This window comes from Chaetodon auriga, chromosome 1, assembly GCF_051107435.1.
Source record: "Chaetodon auriga isolate fChaAug3 chromosome 1, fChaAug3.hap1, whole genome shotgun sequence".
NCBI lineage: Eukaryota > Metazoa > Chordata > Actinopteri > Chaetodontiformes > Chaetodontidae > Chaetodon > Chaetodon auriga.
Genome location: NC_135074.1, coordinates 30,352,970 through 30,369,599, shown reverse-complemented (window position 1 = coordinate 30,369,599; position 16,630 = coordinate 30,352,970). Strand labels below are relative to the sequence as shown.

The 16,630-nt window shown below is 48.1% G+C and overlaps 1 protein-coding gene across 2 annotated transcripts; it reads right to left on the bottom strand.

Moving 5' to 3' along the window:
• Window positions 1-289: 289 nt before the first annotated feature.
• wdhd1 (WD repeat and HMG-box DNA binding protein 1) lies at window positions 290-14,429 on the bottom strand. Of its 2 annotated transcripts, none has more exons than XM_076738660.1 (26): window positions 14,363-14,429; window positions 13,979-14,072; window positions 13,276-13,387; window positions 13,013-13,164; window positions 11,617-11,728; window positions 11,179-11,229; window positions 11,001-11,096; window positions 10,797-10,889; window positions 9,791-9,897; window positions 9,340-9,481; window positions 8,968-9,184; window positions 8,676-8,860; window positions 8,326-8,510; window positions 7,994-8,235; window positions 7,761-7,898; window positions 7,511-7,667; window positions 7,211-7,325; window positions 6,589-6,720; window positions 6,291-6,502; window positions 5,370-5,509; window positions 5,223-5,279; window positions 5,070-5,101; window positions 4,781-4,945; window positions 4,539-4,681; window positions 4,320-4,455; window positions 290-656 (listed from the first exon to the last, which is right to left on the bottom strand). In XM_076738660.1, exons 2-26 carry the CDS (start codon window positions 14,053-14,055, stop codon window positions 456-458), a joined length of 3,399 nt encoding a protein of 1,132 aa, XP_076594775.1. In that variant the 5' UTR covers window positions 14,056-14,072; window positions 14,363-14,429; the 3' UTR covers window positions 290-455. The 2 variants fall into 2 exon arrangements, with proteins under 2 accessions (XP_076594775.1, XP_076594786.1); XM_076738671.1 differs by having other exon boundaries at window positions 8,968-9,181; window positions 14,363-14,409.
• Between the last annotated feature and the right edge of the window lie 2,201 nt (window positions 14,430-16,630).

The window sequence follows — 16,630 nt, the reverse complement described above, 5'->3', positions numbered from 1 at the left end:
AATGAGTGAAGACCTGAACCAGGAGTGTTCAGGAGGAGGAGGAGACGGATGGATAAAAACGTGCCATCCTGTTGCATCATGGGAAATGTAGGAGGCTGGGCTTTTGCAGCTTCACTTCAGTGAAGATATAAAGACATCAGTTACTGTTTTTACTTCATAACTTCACTCTTAAACAGGAAACTGTGTGTTTTCTATTTGTCTTTGTTCTTCAAACTGTGAATTCTCACTTTTCGCTGCTTCACGTGAACAAAGTCGAAGCCACAGGAAGGAAATAAAAGCACTAACAGGTGAACTAAGGTTTACATTTATTCAATCGTTCAAACACGGCATGTTCTTAGAAACGGTCCAGTGACTTTGAAGGCGTCTGGAGGGCTTTAACGGCTCTGATGAAACACCTGGAACAGGATTTCAACAGTTTTCAGGTAAATCTGAACAAAAACAAACGTCTGAGACGTTCAGTCTTTGTTAAAAGCAAAAGCCGAAAGCTTGGAGGAAGGATCCAAAGACTTCTTCTTCTTGGAACTATTTTCATCTGCTTCCATTTGTCCATTTTCACCTCCTCCTCCTCCTCCTCTTCCTCCTCCTTCCTCCTCTGCTCTTTTCCTCTTCTTCAGATCTGCGTCTCCCGTCTGTCCTTTCGCTCTTTCCGTCCACGACTGAACAGAAACAGGACATGAAGAGCACATGTTAATTACCCATCAGGACAAAATGGAAGCATTGTTCTGCCGTTTCGGGCTCCAAACACCTCCGCGATGACGGCCGAAGGCGCCCGCGGACGCTCGGCCGCGCTCTGAAATTGCATCCTGTCATGTTTAATCACTATTGACAGGCTGCACGTCCGCGGCCTGCTGGCTCTTCTCCTCCTCGTGCTTTTATTTATTTATTTCTCCTCTCTGAGCCGAGACAAAAGGAAGCGCTTTCCTGGACGTAATGGAGCCGGGATGAATCATCGGGCCTGGCACAGGCCACACACACACACACACACACACACACGCACACACACACACACACACACACGCACACACACACACACACACTCTTCACCTCCAGCGCCCAATGAAGCGCTTCCTTTAACCCTGTGCGTGTTGGAGCGAGCGCACGCGAACGCCACGGCGGCAGAGCTGCTGCGCGGCGTGACGTGTCTCTGCTCGCTGTCATTGGTTGCGTTCGTGCAGAATAACGTCGTTCAAGGCTTCAGGCCAAACGTCGGCCTGCGGGGTCACCGTCCGGGTTTTTAATGCACCGCGAGCAGCGAGTCGACGCTCCTGTTGTTACTGAATGTCATTTGATTTATTAGCATAATTAACAAGAGGCTGCACGTGTGTGTGTGTGTGTGTGTGTGTGTGTGTGTGTGTGTGTGTGTGTGTGTGATTAGAAGATGGAAATCAAATGAGAAAATCCAGTTTGATCAGAAACGATTGTTCAAAATAAATAAATGACTAATATTTTAGCTTTTTGTTTTTGTTTTCCAAACATTTTCTGGTTCCTGCTGCTCGACTGTGAGGATTTTTTTCCTCCTGTTTTATCATTAATAGATTAACTGTGGCTTGATTATTTCTTGGTTTTTGGACTGTTGGTGGACAAAACACCTGAAGGAGTCACTTTACAGGTAACCTGCAGAGTTTTTGATGTTTGAGATTCACATCCAGCATAAAGTTTGATTTGAACATTTCTTTGCTGTGAACGACGCTGACTGCAGCTGGACCAGAACACGTCTCACCTGCTGGTAATTTTGTTGAGGATTAAAAACATTTTGACTGGAAAGTTTAATTAAAGTTTCCTTAAAATCCAATATTTAACCCTGCAGTTTGAAAGATGTGACACATGTTTCCTCAAACAGCTTCAAATTCAAAGGATGAGAAATGGAAATCAGCCCGGAAACATCCTTGAAAACCAACTCCATCATCACGCTCATCCCCCGCAGCCTGACCAGCTCGCTGCCTCTCGCTATCATCCTGAGATCAATGCTTTGCGCCCTCGCTGCCAAAACACTCGACAGGGTTCCCAGGCAACAGGTGCCCCTCCCCCCGCCGCCTCGCATCCACTTCCTCTTTTCTTTCAGCCTGTCGAGTGTCATCCAGCGCGCTGCTCAGAGCCGTGATGGATGCAGGGTCACGACCCGCCGGCAAACACACGGATCGACGTCTGTTAGCGCCGAGGAGGAGGAGGAGGAGGAGGAGGAGGAGGAGGAGAGGATGAGGTGTGTTATTACCGACACAACCGCCCTCATTTGTTTACCCGTCAGCTGACAGAGTAACATCTGGAAACTGGTTTTAAAATCACGTACAGACACACAGACTCTGCAGCAGCTCCACCCATCAGACGTGAGGAAAATCAGCCGTTTATCACACAAACCTCCAACTTTTACAGCCGTTTTTTCATGAAAAGAGGCTTCAAAGGGGCAGCAGATACTCACGACTGCTCGCTGCAGCAGCATCTTAACCAAATGTTTAATTAACTTAAATGAATTAATCACCTTTAATCGGTTAATCCATCCAGGCTGCATTTCCTTAGGAGTTATTTTCACATACGGCTGAAAAAACGTGATATTTTTATTGATAATTCTTTTTCATATCATCATTATTTGTTTTCCATTCACACCTCAGCTGAGGTCACTGTGACACAGGTTTAAAATCACACTGTGTGACATTAAAAAGCTCTTAAATCTGACTGAAGACGCTGCAGCGAGCTGGTCAGCCCAGCCGACAGATTCACAGCGTGAATTTGAGGTTTTCTCATTTTTGGCTCATTGTGTGGCCTTCAGGCTCGTTAACGCAGCTAAACGATGAGGTTTTATAAAGCGTCGATCGCTGCTGTTAGTCGACGGTGAAATCTGGAGTCCGTTGGTCATTTTTTACGAGCGTCTTACAGGAATCGCACAGGAAACACACAGCGCTTTTAAACAGTAACCTCGTCATTTAGACGTCTGTGAAACCAGGTCCTGAGGCAGAACTCCAGCTCAGAAAAGCAGTTTTAAGACATCAGATCACTGCAGAGAGCCGCCCGGGTATCAAACCTCAACACGCCGGAGCTCCATACTAACACCTAATGAATGATTTCAGGCTAACAGAAGGTTTTACCTCCAAGACGTCTGTTCAGCCTGGATCACACGACGTGACTTTAACCTGGTTTTGGGATGATTTTGTCACAGCAGGCGAATCAGCAGCGTCACGGTCGATCGTGAACGACACTCGGGCGTCTACATTTGCGTAAACGACCGTCGTGCAGCGTCCAGGACGCCCGACAGGTGACCACAGCGAGGAGGAGGAGGAGCCGTTAAGGCTGTTAGCATTCGGTCTCAACGCCGTTGCTTTTCTGTTTTTTCACTGAAGAACCATTTGATGAGTTTTCCAGTGAATTAAACACCGAACAGCTCGTAAGTTCATAAACCTGGAGGTGTTTTTTTTTCAGGTTGTAAACGTCTAATCTGTTTTCTCGTGGCGACGTTACGTGTGATCACATATGAAAGCGACGTACGAGGATCAGAGACGAGCCTCCGGGCTGCACGGCGGCGGGCGGCGGGGTCGTGTATCTGCAGCTGATAATCACTGCTGTCCTACAGACTCTAATTGATGGGTTTCTCTGGTTTTGTGCTCTCGGTTTGCTCTTCAGGGGGAATTAGAGCCAGGCAGGATTAACGGAGCACAGCTCACTGTGTCCACCTCCGAGCAGATGAACGGAGACGCTGCTGTCAGCCAGCTCTCCCTCCACTCACCGTGACAGCAGCACACTGTGAAGAAAAGCGCCTTTTCTCGAGTACTTTAGATTTCCTGAAGCTTCTGCTGAGACGCAGACGTGACAAAGGCTGAATATTAACACTTGTTTTTAGAGATATGCTGATATTACCTGCATTGACATTTAAGTTATTCTATATGGTCAATTTTCCTGCGTATAATTTCAGTACTTGAAGGCACCACATTGAGGAGGTCAGTGCAGCAGACCTGAACGCAAACATCGTCTCTCAGTTTTTGTCCAACGCGTGTACCATCAGACTCGGGTCACGTGTTCACGCTCTGACAGGATCAATAAAGGCAGAATTAACTTAGAAAAACAACAACAACAAAAAAAAAAAGCTGCAGGCGGGCTCGAAAAACCTGTTTTAACATTTCTGTTACTGAAAGCTGTAAATTCTGCCCCATTAGTCAGAATAATACACTCTTTGAGTTTGAGTTGTGCAGCTTCAGGCACGATTTTAAGTCAAATGCAGAAATCGAGTCTGTCTACATTCACTGAGCACAGACGGAGTTTCAGGGTTTGTGACACCAGAGGCTTCTTCTGCCCCCCCCCCCCTCCCCTCTGAGCCCCTCAGTGTTTCCTACCAGCCTCTCCTCCGCTGACAGCGTCCTGAAGCGTCCCATGGCCTCTTTGATGACGTCGGTCTCCTCCAGGTCTGGATCCTCAGCCAGAATACTCTTCCTGTTGTCCTCCAGCCAGAGCTGGAAGCCCGTCTTGGGCCTGAGTCGACATCACAACCAGTCAAATCTGCGCTGTAGCTTCCAGTCGGGTCATCTCAAAGGGTTCAGCACTTCATCTCTTACCTCTTATTTTCAGCGTTATCTGCAGGCGAGGTCGGAGGCGGGACGTCTGCTTGTCTCTGCTGATCTGCAGCCGGGTCTGCGTTCTCCTGGCTCTTCTTATTGGCCGCCTTTGTGCCCGTCATCTGCAGCAGAGTGGACTGAGTCTGAAGAGAAGAGGAACACATTCCCGATGAGTAAATACTCTCTAAAACTGCGTACTCTGATCGCTCAACGCGTCTCTGAACTGAAGCTGTGAATGATACCTTCGTCTTGGGCCTGGGGGCCAGCGGTTTGAGGACGGGGCCTTTGTTCGGTTTCCCTGAAGATCCGCCGAGTGGCCCCAACTTCCTGCTGGACGTCATGCTGTCCAGGATGTTTGACGCTCGAGGCTGACCGGACGAAGCCGAGGGTTTCCCGGCGCCGAGCACCTGCGTGTGGCCCACCCAGACGTTTACCAGGCGTCCTCTAAACATGCCCGTCTCTCTGGAACTTACAGCTTCTCGCTTTTTGTGCACTTAGAAATCAAACAGCGGTGTCGTTAAAATATCTTACCTTGAAGGGATTCGCACGTCCAGCTTTACCAACTGCAAAGACAGAGACATCAGATGTTGATTAAAAGTCGTCTTCTAGTCGGAGGATGACTTTTCTGATGGTCACAGTTCACATCACCTTCAAACGTACTGACTGTCGGAGGCGTTTGCTCACCTGGTGTCAGAGACGGCGTCACAGGTGAAACGGCGTCTTTGGCAAACGGGTTCACACCTTCAGACACAAACATGAGACGCGTTAGCTGGAGGAAATCTGCTGAGATCAAACGTGAGCAAAAAGAGCTGAAGAAGAGGAGGAACTGACGTTTCCTGTTCTCGGCTGCCTCCTCCGTCTCCATCTCCTGCCCGTCCTCCTCCACCCTGAGCTCTTCCTCTCGCTCCTCTTCCTCCTCCTGATTACGCCTGCTGCAGTAACGTCCTGCTGCGACCTCGCTGTGGTCAAACCTGTCCACGTAATAAACTCGTGATCACAGCTCAAACTGTCAGGCTGACCTTCTGAACGAGCTACATAAACTCTGAGTCCACCCTGGTTCAGCAGCGCTGATGCAGAGTGGAGCGTCTTCCCTCTCAAACCATCTTTGGAGAACACAGCTCACAGAGCACAAACCAGACGAGCTTAATTTTATTCTGTTATCAGGTCACTGATGCTCCCATGGTGCTCGTTAAGGAGAGCAGCGCTGCATCACGAGCAGGCTGAGGAGGACAAAACATGGCCGGATCCTCGAGCTGCGACGATTCATCGAGTCGCCGTCAGCGGTTAAATTACTTACTAAATATTTTGATAATCGGTTTCAGTAATTTTTGCCTTAAAAAAACAAGAAAAAAGTGTCCAGATTCTCTGATCGCAGCTTCTTAAATGTGAATATTTTCCAGTTTCTCTATTGTGTGACAGCAGGTTCAGGTTCATCGACTCTGATAATAACCATTAGCAGCAGCCTTATTGATCACAGTGAAGGACGGACTAAAAGCTGCTGCGCAGTTCAGAGCTCAGCAGTGATGAAACGCTGGAGGATCGAAGGTTTTCACCTGTGATGTTACAGGTTCATCTGATTTGAAGTAACTCGAGTTTAATAACTGATACACATGAGGTTTTTGACACAAAACCCGAGTTTCATCTTATCTCGAGGAGTAAATATGTTTTTTCTACAAACTCCTGATTCATTTAAGAAAAGACGCCAACGTTCAGGAGAGTCAGCTGCAGAACTAAACGGCTGCATCGACTTACCCAGAGGTCCGTCTGGAGTATTCTGGCTCCTCTTCCTCTTCCTCTTCCTCCTGGATCTGGTTGGCCTTCTCCAGAGCAACCTCGTTGAGCCGCTGAGCGAGGGCCATGCGTCTGGACCGGGACGCGTACCGAATGGCCAGAGTCACCACGTTCTGAGTCATGAGCTCGGCGAGCTCCACGCAGCGGAACTCTCTCTCCAGCTTACAGGACAACTGGAACAGGACAGCGACTCAGCGTTTTTTTCACACGCACGCGACAGAAGCATCAGCGACAGACACGAGGAGGATCTCAAACTCACTGCGAACATCTTCATGAGCAGCTCCTGCTGCTCCTTCTGGGACTGACTCTGTCCGTGCTCGTCCGTCTCGTAGCCGCTGGAGGACAGGAAGCTGTAGTGGTTGTGGAAGAGGACCGAACGCCAGAACTGCTCCTGGAGGACGACAGAGGACGGGACAGAGCGTGTAGGAGTGTTTTCAGCCATATCTTATATCAACTGTTCAACATTCACATAGCACATCTGGTTTGTGTTTGACCATCGATTCATTAATCAAGTCTGAAAGGTTTTCAGCTCTCAGGGACTAAAGCTGCTTTCAAACCAACGTTTTAGTAAATCAGGCGGCACCTTTAAACCTTAAGAACTGTCTCAGCTCGTAAAGACTCATAAGACGTCTACGGTGTGGTCCAATCAAGAGGAGCGACCTACGTAAACAGGACATCACTGTAGCGTCACGTTCAAAAAGCCGTTTTAGCAGCAGGATGTGTTTTTGAAATGTGAGTATTACTTCATACATGAAGAAATACTACGAACGTGTTTCAGTCAGTAGTATTCATATTCAGAATGTGGGAAATGTCTGATTATGCTAAGCTAGCTGACGGTATTTGCTCGTCAAACAGAACTAAACGGTCTCAGGCGTGTTTACCTCCATCTGTCCTTTCTCTGTGCTGGTGTGACACAGAGGCAGCCTGAAGGGCAGGATGGCCACGGCAGGTCTGGGCAGGGTGGGGGGGTACCTGGAGCCTTTACAGGGGATACACCTGAGGGGACAAGACCAGAGCGGATTCAGGACGTGAAGACAGCTCTGAGGACAGCAGGATTCCACCAGGCATCAGAGAATTTAACAACATCGCAGCGTCTTTTTATAACCTGCAGATCAGATTTATCGTCCTGCCGACCGTCAAAGCAGAAAACCAAACAGGGCGGCGGAGAGGACGGCGCTCACCTGAGCTGCTGAGGGCTCTCGTGCACTCCGACCACCCAGTAGTGATCTGATTTGCTTTTGCACGTCTCTCTGGTGTTACACACCGGTGTCCACGTGTTGCCCAGGGAGCGATTCAGCATCCGGACCACACCCTCCGAATCCACAGAGCACGGGGTGCCTGAAAAACCAGAAACGCCATCAGGCCGTCATCTTAAAGACGCTCATGCTAATTCACTCTGCATGAAGTAAACGTTTCCCTCGACAAACTGACCCTCGGCGGTGAACCCGAGCCAGGACAGGTAGGATTTGCGAGACAGCGGGAGGGGTTCGCCGTTGATGAGCTGCTTCTTCCTGCGACCGAGCTGCAGCAGCTGCACACCCAGAGCCTGATCGCCATCAAAACCTGTCGCTGAGGGCGGAAAGTGAGACACAAGCACAGACGTTAAGGCCTCGGCAAAGCTTGAAGACGACAGAGGAAGCTGTCCCTGCGTGCGTGTGTCTAACCCCGATGGTAGACGATGAGCAGCTGCTCTCCGTGGGCGGCCATGCAGACCACCGGCCCCGGCAGGCTGAAGAGCTCCCTCTGCACTCCGCCGATGGAGAAGAGTCTGAGCGTCAGGCTGCTGGTGGCGACCGCCGCCCAGCCCTGACCCAGACACAGCGCCCTCACGTCCTCGCCCGGCGGCAGGTCCACCATCCACTCCTTGTTGGTGTCCCACGAGGAGAAGTGGAGGCACTGAAGCTTACTGAGAGGAGACGAGGAGCAGGTTAAAGGTTTATGAAAGGAATGAATAAATAAATTTAAAAAAACACCAGCAGGATAGGAGGAGGGTCACCTGGCGAGCTCGTCCGTGCTGGGGCAGGCCAGCAGCACGGCCTGCTGGGAAAGATCAGCCACGGTGTGACCCAGCGAGTTGGTGAGGTGCATGGTGTGGTGCACGGCCGTGTCGTGAAACTCCACGTCGATGGCGTTGTCCTGCTCGTCATTGTAGCCTCGCACGATTCCCACAGAGTTCCACATCTGAGGCACAAGATAAGATAAGATAAGATAAGATAAGATAAGACTTAACTGATCCCACGCAGCTGAAATTAAGTCATTACAGCCAGCAAAGTATTAAAAAACAAAAACAGCAGCATAGAAAAGTGAAGATAAGGAGGAACCAGGATAAAAACATCAACTATGTACCATGAAGCGGTGTGTGAGGTGTGCCGGCGTGGAGCCGGGCTGAAAGGCCTTCTGGGGAGGCGTCGGCAGGGGTCCGTCATAGACAGGACGTAAGGGCGCCGGCGGGGCAGCCGCAGGCATGACGCCGCTGCGCGAGTCCTCATCGTCCCCGAATTTGTCCTGACCGAGCCTCAGAGATCCCGTGTCTGAAGGACGACACGCGTGCAAAGACGGAATTATTACAGCAAACGATTAATCAGGAACATCGTCAATAATGAAAGTAATGGCGACTCGCGGTCCTTCGTTCACTCACCTCTCGAGTTCTCGTCATCCAGGATGGCCTCTCTGTTCCTCACCCGCCCTGTAGCGGGCATGAGGAAATCATCATCGTCTTCATCGTCAGCAGCAGCAGCAGCAGCAGGTTTCTTCACTGGCGAGTTGGTGTCACTCAGTCCTTCGTCCATCAGTCTGTCATCGTCGTCATCAAACAGGTCGTCGTAGTCTTTGGCTGCTGTCTTTGTTGGTGCCTGCTGAAGGTCCAGTGAATGAAAACTCAATTTGAAGATGTGCGTTCAGTTTTTCAACATGATGATGTGGGATTTAAACGTGGTTTTGACACGAGAGACACCGCCGACGGTACATTTGAGCTGGTTTGGGTTTGGACCCTGTGTTAACGGAGCGGTACCTTGGTGCTGGAGGTGGAGGAGGTGGAGGCGCTGAGTCCGTCCAGCAGGCCCAGGCAGCCCTCTGTGTCGGTGTAGGCGATCTGGCTGCCTGACGGATGCCAGGCCAGACCGCACACGGTGAAGCCCTTCTCGTGCTTCTGCCTGCAGCAGAGACGAGACAACGGACAGTTTCAGCCAACAAACGCTGCTGCTGAGGAAGACGACATCAGCTCTTCCTTTATTCAGCAAGTCTCCTCCCCAGCTGAACAGGATACGTTGAGCAACCGATTTTTAGTAAAACCCCATCAGTGATGCAGCGGTTTAACAGTCTGTGTGCAGGAGCGTGAGTCATCAATGAAATGGATCAATGAAATTACCCATCAAGCCTCACTCCATGTTTCAGCCAGATGTGATGAAGACGTATCTGAAACATCACGATTCACACAGATAACACACAAACACACACCATACCTTTCTACACACAGCTTGTTGTTCACGTCCCAGACCGTCAGCGAGCCGCCGACGCCGCCGGCCGCCAGGAACTGCCCACATGGAGACCAGGCCACCACGTTGACGGGCTGTGGAGGAAATGACCATCAGACCAATCAAAGGCCATGAAAACAGAGCCGAACCTTCAGTCCTCATCTCGACCGCAGGCCGAAGGCGTCGTCCATCTGACTGCTTCCAGATCAGATGGTCTGAATATTTACGTCACGCTTCAGACGACCAACGGCCGGAGGGAACATTAACGCACCTTCTGTCTGACCATCAGATAGAGGACGACGAAGGGAAAGAGAGCAGGAGGAAACACGGCAGGTAACGAGAAGGAAAAGCACGAGGCGGAAACGTGACGTCACACCGAGCAGCTGCAGTCCAACTGTGGTTCAGTCAGTTAACGACGTCTCAGCTCGTAAAGTCCAAACAGTCGACTCCTCGTCGCTTCCAGCAAACATCAGCTAACATCAGGGAGTTTTAACTCTGTTGTGTTGCTTCTCTGCAGGTCTCACTGTGCGAGATGAGTTTGAGGCATGTTAGATGGAGCGATCAAAGACTAAACCATCTAAGAGCAGACAGGCGTCATCGGCTCACGTCGTCTATCAACACATCTGCACTGAAGAGTCCCAGAAGACGAAAAGATTGAGCACAAAGAGGAGAAAATTATGTGTTTGAGGTGACTGTTACAGCAGCTCCTCAGTGTATTCTGCAGCCTTTCACGTTGTATTCTGATTGGTCGGTTTGTGCGCTTGCGTCGTAGCATCAGTCACATTTCAGACGTTTGGTCCTACACTCCTGCTGCAGCTCGCCTAAGGGCAGGGACGTGTCTCACCTATCGGCTCACACTGAGAACTGATCTGACGCCAGTGTTTCATGAGCTTTCCTACCTTTGTGTAATAAACACGTGCATACAGATATGAATGTAAAAAGAAAGGTGTCTGACTCGAACATGAACATGACTGTACGTCCACCTGGATCTCACCTGTGTCAGCTGATCATCGGACAGAGTGCTCACATGGTCCCAGGACCCTCGCTGGTACAGGTGCACCTCAGTCTCTACAGGAACGGCTAAAAACTGAGCACACACACAGAACGTACTGTTATTTTAGGAGTTGTGTTGTGGTCATAATCAGTGGATTAATCGCTGACGTGGTTTGTGTGAGGAGCAGACGTCAGCGTCACTGACCTTCCCCGTCCCCGGCTGCCAGGCCAGCCGACACAGAGACTTGGCATTAGTGACGTCGTTGGTCTTCTGCAGCAGAGGCCAGCTGATCACCTGAGTCTGAACGGACACGAAGCAGCTCAGCACCCGGCAGGCCGATGGATGAAAACAAAAGGCGGCGTTTAGAAAATCTCTGACGTACCTGCTCCTCGATGTTCCACACGACGACGGCGCCGTCACAGCCGGCGGACGCCTGACAGAGAAAACAGAGCGAATCTTTATCCACCCAAACACGATTCGACTGATGACAGTGTGGCCTCTCATAGACTGGAGGCTAAAACACTGAAAATGTGTCCCACGTCTCAGCCTGATAATATATTTCACAGGCATCAGTGTCCCTGCAAAGCTGAGACTCCACGACTGAACTGAACATCTTGTCAGCCTGACAATAAAATAATGACTGTTTTGATATTATCATATTATTTAACCTGCCCACATCTCGCTGCTGTGTCGCTAATTTGTTTAAAGTTTTAAAGAGTTTACCTTCGTTTTAGGTTTCTGAGGATCATAATTTCCAAGCAGATTTTTCATAATCATCAGCACACAAACATTTAACGTCCAGAGAAGACAGATCACCCACCAGGAAGTCGTCTTTGGGGTCAAAGGTGACACTGAGGACTGGCGCTTCGTGGCCCCGGAGCGTTTTCTGTTGGCTGCTGTCCGACACCTCCACCACTTTAACCATGAAGTCGCTGAAGAAAGCAGAGAAAATGAGTAAATATGTGCAAACTGTCACGTGCAGGCGATCAGCGCTCACACGTGACTGAACGGAGGGAAAGGACACATCAGCCGTGAACCAACGCGGCTGCAAATTGTCAAATCAATGAAAAAGAGAAGCAAAATAATCCCGATTTCCTCCAAACGTCCGGCCTAACAGCCTCACAGCCTGAATTTTTACAATCAATATCACAACAGACATTAGCAGGATGGAGATAGCAGCATCAATAAGGCGCCATGCTCTGGGCTTTTATTGCCGTGATAAACCTGTTTAGGGCAAATCAGCTGTGGCTGCAAACAGACGTTTATCTCCAATCAGGACTAATCATAAACCAATCAAAGCGCTGCTCTGTCTGCGAGGCGAAACACGATTCAGCTGCCGTGTGCAGCTCATCCTGGACGGGAACAACAACACTGAAGCTAATGAGATCATAGCTGAACACATGAAACACGAAGGCTTCAGCCGCCGCCGCCGCCGCCACGGGAGCAGCTGGCGGCCATGTTGGACGGAGTCAAAGTGACACTCGCTCGTCTTTCAGCTCTGGCTCCTCTCCGACATCACGTCAGCGGCGGGAAACACCTCAGGATGAAACGATGAGGCTGCCCAGAAAGTCCATCAGTATTAACAGGCAGCGCTGCAACAAGTACTCAATCAATCAATAAGTCGATTGAGAGAAAATGAACTGTCAGCTGTTTCAATACTCCAGCTCACTTTGGGCTCTGGGAAACTGTAATATCCTATGGACTAAACGATTGATTGATTAATGTCCTGACTCATTTAGTCCAGAAAAATTCACAATTTCCTGCAGCTCAAAACAACGTCTTCAAACTGGCTCTTTTGTCCAGATAATGAAAATAATTGCTAGCTGCAGATCAATTAGAAGGAACGGTTTGACATTTCAGGAAATTCGCTTATGTGCTTTCTTGCTGGGAGTTAAATGAGAAAACCAGTACGACTCTGAACCCTGCTGGTGAGTTTTAGCCAAGACTAAAGACTGGAAACAGCTGCGGGGGCTCGGTCCAAAAGGTGAAAAAGCCTGAAGCACCATAAAAACACAAGTGTAAAAACAAAAATTAAGGTTTTTCATGTGAGTGAACTGTACATGTTTTTGGCCGAGCGAGTGACGTCCTGGAGACTCGTCACACCCGACCAGGAAACAGTTAGAAGGATTAAACAAACGAGATGTGACCTGTTTGGAGACCTTTGGACAGAACAAAGCTACGTGTTCCTTTTCAGGTCGCTCTTCTCTCTCGAGTACCTGGATCCGGCAGCCACTCTCGAGCCGCTGCTGTTGAAGGCGACGTGCGTGGCGTTGGTCGTGAAGCGGGTCAGGATGCCGTCCGGGTCGCCGTCTGGAAACGTGTGGATCTGCACTGTGTTGCTGGAACCCGCCGTCACCAGCTTTCTGTTCTGTGGAGGAAACAACACGTCTCAATCCACCACGACAGCTGATCCACGTCGATTCACCGCGAAATGTCTCAGCAAAAGCTGAATCTGCCAGAAGGCGACAGCTGGACCAACCTTGAGAGCGAGGGAGTACGCCTTCTCCCCCACCGAGATGAACCTTGGATCGTCGTCGTCCAGCCCCTCGAAAATCCGAACATCTCCATCGTTTCCACAGGTCACAATGAACCTGATTTAGACACGATGATGCAAGACACAAACGTCAAACACACACACACACACACACACACACGCACGCACGCACGCACGCACGCACACACACACACACAAACTGCTACGCAGCCAGTTTTCTTGATAAGTTTGAACCAGCTTCACCTTAATCACACAGTCGATGTTTCTCCTTCACTGTGCAGTTCAGCATCATTATGAGTGAAGCCTGAACAAAGCTTCTGTGGTCCTAATGATTAAATACGCTCAGCTCTGCTCTCAGATTTGGTGTTAAAACTTTAATTGTACATGTCCTGAACACCTCTGAGGTAAAGAGCACTGCAGGTTTAAAACTGACACATTCACACTGAAAGTCTGGCTCACTTCAGCACACCTGGCGTTTAACACAAGATCATAAATACACAGTTAAACTACTCATGCCAGAGTTTATAAAAGCCCACGTGACCTGTTTCCTTTCACCTGAACGACAGCCTGTATGCGTTACAGACATCCAGAGCTTAAAGTGCACGATAAGGTTTACAAAAAGATAAGAGTATTAGCCACAGACAGTAACAACAGTGCATAAATGAAGGCTTTCTCATATTGGACTCACTTCCCAGAGTCATCGAAGCAGACCTCGGTGTGTCCCTCCGAGTGGTCGAAGCGCATCGGCTTCCTCTCACAAGGCATTTTCACAAACCACCAGACTGACGAACAGAAAACGGGATTTAACACGTGAATATTACATATTTGTGACACATGCGAACAGCACAGGTATCCTCTGCCCTGTCAGTACCCCCCATTCCTGCTTCTTAGCCAGCCGAAGGGTTGAGCTAACGCTAACAAAACAGCTAACGTCTGTTAGCTTGCTGCGCTATTTAAAACTCAACTGTCGGATTAATAAACGGAGTTCACGACACGACACGTTTAACTGAGGACAAACGTAAATGTTACCTGACTGGTTATGACTGGAGAAGACAGAATTATGACAACTTACAACTTCCTCGGATGACTCCACAGACTCGGTCCTCTTCTCCTGAATCTCCCGCGCTGCGTTGAAAACAAGGAAACAACTCCCGCCAGCTACGTCATGACGCAAATGTCGAAACCCCGCCCACGCTGGAGTCACGCAGCGTGAGGCGCATTCAGGTTCAGGTTACGTGCTGTTTCTGGAGCACGCTGTTAATAATGACTAGATTTAACTGTGTAACTCTTTTTTAAAAACCTGCATTTAAACTCACTAAAGTAACAAAATAATAGCAGCAAATGTACCAAAAGTAAAAGTAAACATTATGTCTTAAAGGCCACTTTAGAATCATATATATTAGAGAATTATAATTGGTGATGCATTAATGTCACTTTAATGATGCAGCAGGTAAAACTGGGGCTAATTTCAATCATTTTACACACTGTTGATTGGTCTTATCTTAAGCTAATAATATATAATCTATTTGTTGATTGTAACACGCATCTTCTGATCTCTTACAAGGTGATTTAAGATTTAACATTAAGTAAATCAAAATCTTCTAAGTCTCAGGCTTCCTCTAATGATTTTGTTAGCAGAACAGGGTTAGTGACTGTAATTGTGATCAGGATTGTAAATATCACTATGATTAGGATAACTTTTATGTGAAGTTGTAGAAGAAGTTGTAGTAATTAACTTAAGTACAGCAGACACATAACATACATTGCAAACTAAGAGCTTCTTCTTCCAAACCTGACAAATACCACCTGCCACAAAAATCATCCAACCAGTCAGCAGAGACGCACAGTTTACTAAAAGGTGTACTGCAGCCCTAAAATAATCATATAATTAACAATAAGACACAAAATGGTCGTCAGCTTCACCTCATTCACATAAGAAACAGAGAGAAATTGACTTACCTGTCTGTTTTTTTTTATATTCTGCCTCACATAAGGCTCCACACTGAGGCAATATATTCTTTAATTAGGTTTGTAATTAACATCAACATTCACACAGAACCACTGCATTTGGAAATCATGAGTCGACTCACGACAAAGATATTAAGTGCAGCGTCACATTTTGTTTTTCAGACCTCTTTTTCACACTGCAAAAACACTGAAATGAGACAGAAATGAGGTTCAAAGGTCAAACCCAGGCAAGTAATTATTTATTAGTTGAACTAGCTATTAATATACAATATGTGTGCCTCTCAGCTTTTGTATTGGCTGCCATGGACAACCTGCCATCGGCTGACTCTCCCCTCGCCTGTTTGAGCAGCGTCTCAGGGGACAATTTAGTGCAACAGGAAGTGCTCTGTTGGCAGACAGCTGGGAGTCTAAATATTACATCACTGAAATACAATCGTATGCAGTAAGAATGAAAGGGTGAACACGTACAACAGGCCAACACGACTGTGTAAAACAGTCCTGGAAGAGCTCAAACCCTAAAATCCAATGATTCATTTCTCAGATTTGGATATCAAATGTCTCACGAATCTAATGTAACACTAGATGAGCTGCAGAAACACAAGGCCTGTTAGGTGAATCATACAAGACAACATTAATATTTCATGTACGTGGTTCAGGATGATGGACGTGGCTCCAGACTACGTCCATTGACTGAGCGCTGACATGGAGGCCGTCAAAGGGACTTTTTATGGGTGTGAGATGGAGATCTAAGTTCAACAGCTGCACATGTTGAGCAGTTCTTGATTACCTTTAGTGGTTTTAGTATTACTATTGAAGCAACACGGTCTCAAATATCCTGAGTTTAGTCCTGGGTGTATTAGTATGGGTATATTTCCTATAATGCAACTAATAGCATCTTTTCTTTAGACCCGACCGGCCTGATAAATCTACATTTCTGCATTCTGTTATCTGCTCTCCAAGTCCAGTCTGAGAGGCTGGACTCCACAGTTAACTGACCTTCATGAGAAAAATCAGTGGCGTCCAACATCAGGACTAATGCACTGTGTTCAGGGTAAATTGAATCTCCCTTTAGAGTAAAAACATGGCAGCTTGATATCCTCTCTCCAACAGAAAAATTTATATTATGGAAGTAGTAGGAAGAGCACTGATGTAACTAAGAACATTAACGGTGGCTCGGTTCTATCCAAGTGTCCCTGTAAGCCATGCGAACAGTCAGGCAGCATGCACAAAACCAGGACGCAGCCGCTAAATTGAATTCAGCCATCATTAACTGTATTATTCATATCTGTGCTTTTCCTACAGCGCCATGTGAACATTTCTTCTGTAAGAAAAAAAAAAAAAAAAAAAAGGTCTATTGAGCCATTAGTTGCCA